The sequence below is a fragment of the Pundamilia nyererei genome, unplaced genomic scaffold (assembly GCF_000239375.1).
Source record: "Pundamilia nyererei isolate P.nyererei 1_Seehausen unplaced genomic scaffold, PunNye1.0 scaffold00188, whole genome shotgun sequence".
In the NCBI taxonomy this organism is placed as follows: Eukaryota; Metazoa; Chordata; class Actinopteri; order Cichliformes; family Cichlidae; genus Pundamilia; species Pundamilia nyererei.
Genome location: NW_005187589.1, coordinates 186,246 through 192,914, shown reverse-complemented (window position 1 = coordinate 192,914; position 6,669 = coordinate 186,246). Strand labels below are relative to the sequence as shown.

At 41.3% G+C, this 6,669-nt stretch overlaps 1 protein-coding gene across 1 annotated transcript in view; it reads right to left on the bottom strand.

Annotated features, from left to right (window-relative positions):
- slx9 (SLX9 ribosome biogenesis factor) overlaps positions 1-4,884 on the bottom strand; it is an 11,928-nt gene extending 7,044 nt beyond the window's left edge. The window contains exons 1-3 of the mRNA XM_005747078.2: positions 4,367-4,884; positions 3,707-3,827; positions 1,126-1,158 (exon numbers count right to left, since the gene is read on the bottom strand). Coding sequence (XP_005747135.1) covers positions 1,126-1,158; positions 3,707-3,827; positions 4,367-4,537 — 325 coding nt within the window. The 5' untranslated portion in view covers positions 4,538-4,884. The remainder of the gene's footprint in view (positions 1-1,125; positions 1,159-3,706; positions 3,828-4,366) is intronic.
- Between the last annotated feature and the right edge of the window lie 1,785 nt (positions 4,885-6,669).

Below are 6,669 nucleotides of genomic sequence, written 5' to 3'. Positions count from 1 at the left end.
TGACTCCCAAGCTAGGCGAGTGGCTCCAGCAGATCCCGGGAACAACATCGGAGATCTCTGTCCAGAAGAGCGCAGTCCTGGGAACAGCTAAGATACTGCAGGACCCTCAAGCTCCCAGCCCGCAGGGGCGAGTGGGGAATTTTTTTTATATATTTTATATAACAGGAACTGCCAAGGACTTATTTAAGCTAGCGATGGGGAGACATGCCTAACTCAACATCTTGTACGTTTGCTCACTTACAAAGAATGAGCTGTCTATCATTTTTATCATGTTTAAATGTAATGGAGAGACAAAATACCAACCAAGGCAACAACAGACTGGCTAAGGAAGAGGCCCATTAAAGGCTCCCCAGTCTCCAAACGTCAATGCTCCAGGACATCTGTGGAGGGAGCTGAAGCGTGGAGTTGTTTGTCAAGTGGAGTGGGCCAAAATCCCCCCTGAGATGTGTGCAAACCTGCTGCTCATCCAATAATTATTTACCCCACTGTATGTCAGCCAGTGTTGTTCAGACAGGCATGTTATCTCCACACTGTGAACAGTGCAGACATCCTAGCAGGCCTTTATCTGCCAGCACAGCACCAAACAACACAAGTGTTTCAACAGAACAGGCAAAGATAAGCATCTGCCACTGGCTACAACTGTGAGCACAGGTGGAGAAATCCAATCTTTCACAAGTAGGTGGGGGTTTCCAGTGTGTTTGTTAGGCAGGGGGCATGCTTTACCACCACTGTTCCCACTGGGAGCCTCATTTTTCCACTGTCAGATGAAATGGATCTCTGTGATTGAGGTGGGCAGAAGACGAGTTCTCCACCTAACCGTCGTACATCCACCACACCGCACACACTGCAGAGTAAGTGATATCGAAGAGCTGAAGGCAAATGAGAAAACAACACCACAGCAGGGAGAGAGAAGACTGGTTCAGCACATCACAGCTTTGCAGCTGCTTTAGACGACTCTAAGTAGTGACGAGCATTTCAACAGTTTCATGGAGGCCTTCACATACACGGAAGAACCAAAACAGGCTCATTAAAGACACACACAATTATGCTGTTTTTCTGCCTCTGTACAGTTCAAACTTGAAACTGCTCTATTCTCAAATTACAGAGATTCTGAAGTCTTCTTACCTGTTGTTGCTTTTTCTCTGTTGTTCTCAAATGCTGAAATAAAATCAAAACACTGAGTGAAAACCAGCATTTACACTCCGGGGCCTGAGCACATAAACGTAAGATTAACTGCAACTGGCTTCACAGCTGAGCAAGAGACACTCAGTCAGCTCAACAACTCGACTGAATTTCATTTTATTTCTAAATCACATCAACAGTTTACAGAGATTCAAGCATAGTTTGTTCCTGTCACACCATTTTTTAAAATTTTGTACATTTCTTAAGTAACCATATCGAGCAGCTCTGTTAGGTCCCAAACACAAAATATTTCTCTCATCAGCATTTTAATAACACTGATTTTAATAAGTCAGACACAAGGGGTGGGCGATAGAAATGACATACGATAGAAACGATATAAATTTGGCCAACGATAGAGATTTTGACTATACCGCTCTATCGCGATAGCGCATGTTGATGATGTCATCAAGCTGCGCCTGTTTTGGTCAAAGCATGGCAGCGGCTAAAACCATTATCATTTGCAAATGATGGCGGGCGACAGTCATAGCAAAGAGATGAAGCACTTTTGAAATATGGGGGAAGCCAAAAACTGCGCTTCCTCCACTTCCGTAACATTGATTCATTAATGTTGAATTCTCTGCAGCTGCTCTGTTCCCATGTTGTTGCAGTATATTAATGACTAACCTGGTATTGTGGATGGATGATCTCAGTTGTTCTCCTGACTGAAGTTTGCCCCGTGTACAGCATCCTACCATGCGACTGCATTTGTCCCTGACCACCAGAATCCCTCATGTTAACTTTTATCGAGTGGAAAAAGTTGGTGTTCATCCTCCAGCTTCACTGTGCTAATGTTATGCTAACATAGCTGTGTCGCTACGATCACGTAGCACAACATTATATACCAGCTAGCCAAACTCCAGTAACCCTACAAACATCACTGCTGTTTATTTTTCTGTCTTCATTTATGTTGGGCGTGGCAGCAGAGCTGTACGTTTGAATTAAAAATCTCTCTGTCAGAACATGCTACGAAATGTTTAGGTGGAAACTAGCGAGCCAACTTCCTGTTAACTTCTAACTCCGTTAAATGTCATAAATTCTGTTTTCATGGATGTTAAACTTAATTATTAGACCTGGTAAAGCAGCAACGCTGATGATTTAATTAAAGATGAAAGAATTTAGAGAGTTTTTAACTCTCAGTGTTTGTTTGACTTTGGGACCTGAACTGACGGAGTTTTGGACCCAGATTACTTCGTGAAGCTCCTCACTACGGCAGCCGTAATGCTCTGACGATCCATTGTCACTACCCGATCCGTACCGGAAACCCGATCGGTACCCCGGTCGTAGCGTTTTACGATAGTTATGGGTCAGAGTAAGAGTTAAGATGTTAAGAATAACAAGTATATCTTAAAATGTTTGCAATAATGAAGCATTTCAGTACAATGTAGACAAAAACGAAAAATAAAAAGAAAGTTACGGATCAGGACTCTCCGATCCTTACTGCGCATGTGTAAAGTCTGACCGTACAAATCGGGTCTACCCGATCCGTACCGCGCATGTGCAGATGTTTTCTTCTTCTTCTTCTTCTGTTCGTTTAATGGCAGTTTACTCCCCAGTGTACGAGGATACTGCAACCTGCTGACCGAGCGAATAAACCCTATTATAAACTGAATTATCGTCATTACAAACGTGTGTTAAATCTGATTTAGCGATAGTCGAGTGTGTTTATGCTTGTCTGTGAGGAGAGGATTGTTGGAATAGTGATGATGATGTGCGCTATCACTGTCAATTGTCAGTAAACACTTAATCTGGCTGATGAATCTACACGTGAGATATTACAAAGTCTGCATTATTAACTCTGTAATTAGGCGCCATTCTTCTTATTTTACGGCGCTGTTGCTCAATCGGGGGACGCTCTCTGTTGAGGAGAAAAGCATGAATTTCTTTGTATAGGGATTATCCATTGTTTAAATGTCCCGGGCAGTCGAAAAGGAGGCAGAGCTGTTGAGAAATGCTAGGAGCTAACTGGGCGCTAACCATATCAGTCAAATATATTGAATGTCGCAATGTTGGCAAAGAGAGGAAGTGACGTAAGATTTGCGCATGCGGGGTACCGATCGGGTTTCCGGTACGGATCGGGTAGTGACATCCATCAAGCAGTGCGACTTACCAAAGTGCGCCTTATAGTGTGAAAAATACGTTATACAGAAGAAAAGAATATATCGTGATATATATCGTTACCGCACATGCTTCAAATTATATCGCAGTATGAATTTTAGGCCATATCGCCCAGCCCTATCAGACACCTTACAAATGTCACTGATATAAATAAATAATGAATCGTTTTCATTTAACTGTAGCAGTTTACCCGATTAGGAATACATTTTCTGAATTATTTACATGTAGGTTAAGACTCAGGCACAGAAGCAAAGGACACAGAGCTTTGTGTGCTTCAGTGCAGCTTTAGACCTGAGCCACACTTATACCGTCTTTACAGTTGATACCTTAATTTGCTTCACTGACCTCTGTGGGTCATAATACAATAATCAAATAAGCCATCACACTGACATGGACAAACGTCTCTTACCTTTCGTGACAGGTGTGGGCACATCTGGAGCTTCATCAAACTTGAGTGTCTGTACCAGAGCTTCAGGAGAGATCTTGGTGCCAGCAAAAACACTGGAGGGGAAGGATGCCAATGCAGGCGCCTGCAAGGGTTTAGAATGAAAGTGCATCTATAACTCAAAGACTTCTATCCACCACATTTGTGCTAGAATGGAGCCTAATGTGTGATTCTGTCTGTCTCTAAGTGTAATGGTCTCGAGCTGGTAATTAGTTACTCAGTAATTCAGTAATTACTTCCTCCAAACCATCAACGTGTCTTTTAGACCCCATTCCTACAAAACTGCTCAAAGAAGTCCTGCCATTAATTAATGCTTCGATCTTAAATATGATCAACCTATCTCTAATGATCGGCTATGTACCACAGGCCTTCAAGCTGGCTGTAGTTAAACCTTTACTCAAAAAGCATCTCTAGACCCAGCAGTCTCAGCTAATTATAGGCCAATCTCCTTCCTTTCATATCAAAAATCCTTGAAAGAGTCAACCAGCTAACAGATCATCTGCAGAGGAATGGCTTATATGAAGAGTTTCAGTCAGGTAAAGGTTGATATTGTCACGTCCGTCCCAAGAAAGTGGCAGTGACGGATTTGGACTGTTCGTTATGTCCATGGTTTTAAACACACACCTGTCTGTGAGGCTTGCTCCCCAGTCTTAGATTTGCTGTGAGTAGTTCACCAGGATCCTTCCGTACAGTAGAAGACACCAGTGAGCCGTGCTGCGCGAAGCCGATCGGCCCATCGACCTTTACGGCCTCGTGGTGAAGCTTCTGCCGAACATATTTTATCTTCCCAACCATTTTAATACCGCCGAACCAACTTTAAGTCCACTTCTTACACGAACTCCCTCGTGTTGATATTTCCATTAGAGAGCGTGCAATGTAGGTCAAGTCGTCCAAGCTAACACCGGAAATCGTTCTGTTTTGCCTTCAAAAGTGTTTTCTCTCCTTTGAACATGTTGCCTCAAACAAGCTTTTGGTATTTCCTTAATGGGAAACACGCCGCGTACTTAACTTCCCCCCTGTCATCGCAGCTGCCATCGACGGTGTTAACATTTTAACTGACTTAGAGAGCGTATAAGAAGCTTGAACATATTTTACTTTGGTAATAACTACCGGAAGTAGTTGTAGTAGTTCTGAGGCGACTGGTGTACCAGCTTAGTGCCTCGGTGTAAAACGAGGAGGAGTGAAAGTTCCTAGTGATACTAATTTCCAAAAGTTGTTCTCCAAAACTTATATATTGGTATAATTTCCAAAAAAGGTTTAGTACCAAGTTACGTTATTTATTTATTTTTACCTTTTAGAAAATGGGAAAATAATTACTTCCTTAAATTTGCTGAATAACTTGGTTTGATGAAATAAAACAAATAGTAGTTAACATTGCAACTTGAGGAGAGTGCACAAAATATTTATTCTGATACATCTTTTTATATTTTATTTTCTATTTATACAATAGTTGGAAGTAAGCCACAGAGGTAGCCAACCAATTCATATTCACATCATCTGCACATTTAAATTCAGTATGACAAAACATTTATTTATGTGAATACTTTTAGTCTTCTTAAATATAGCTCACGAAACAAGTAAAAGTACAAATGCGTATACGTTACAGATTTAATATTTAATAATTTGTGCATGACTATTTTGGAATGGTTTGAACTGTGGGTTAAAGGAGAAAGAGATTAGGGACTGAACGCCTGTAAGTGTCAATGTGAGCTTTAACTGCCTCAGTGACAGACTGGTGTGCTTTCTCTCTATGACAGCAGGACAGGCTCCAGCGCCCCCACAAACCTAAAATAAGATGCAAGATTTAAAAAAGAAAAATAAGCGAAATATTACTGCCCTGAGTCTCTTATTAGAGTTTTCTCAGGATTTATTTGGTTAGAAGCAGGTTTTCCCTGTAAACCTCTGGCTGTTCAGCTCTGCCACTGTCAGGAATAATGATTTTGGACATTGCTTTATGCGAGTTGGCCCTTCATGTAATAAGAGTCAAAAGCATTGATTCAGCGCTATGACTGAAGTGAGTTATTGAGAATAACAAGTAGAGACCAGAAGGGATTTTGCAAACATGCTTACACATCATAGTTAAAGTCAGGGTGATATTTCCTCTGGGCCGAACAGAATGCCCCAGACTTGGATTAATAGGTAATAAGATCATCAGCATGCAAGAAAACGAAAGATAAAATAGTTCCATCATTACGTGAAAACGATGTTTATTTGTTGCTGGATTTAGCAATAAAAAATAACCAGAGTCTTTTCAGCACTAGTGTGCTACACTGTACATTATGTGCCTGTGTAAACAAACACAGACATGGTGAAACACAGCTGGATAATAAGAACTCAAGCAAATCGTCTACAATCATTTTGACTTTTCTGAGAAACTCGTGCAGCTGGATGTGGGGGAAATGCACACAAGCAGCCGTGTTGGGAGGTGTGCTCATGCTTCTTCATTTCCAGCCTCCAGCTGGTTCACAGTGGGACAGTACAAAGCTTTACCAACTCAGTCTAGTCACTTACTGTTGTCAATAGAAAATAAAATAATTCAGCAGGTTTTTTATAATGACTCGTTTACTTTATAAGAAGCATTTCTAACGGGATCAGCTCTGCTATGATTCTGCTGTTATAAAGCTTTTACTTACACAAAGTGTCTTCCTAAACATTTGTATGTTGGCACTGGGGACAAAACATTAAGAACACGTATTTCAGTAATAGGTGTAAAGTAAAATATTCAACTTTACAACATATAATAACATAATAATCAGTTTATCATGAGCAGATGCTCTCTTCAGCTTCCACCCGCAGTCAGACACATGCATCCACATTAATGAGTGATTCCAAATCAATGGCAGGTGTGAATGGTTGTCTGTGTGTTAGCCTGGGACATACTGGCCTATGGTGTTATTTTTGTGTTACTACTCTGAGCGCACGTGAAA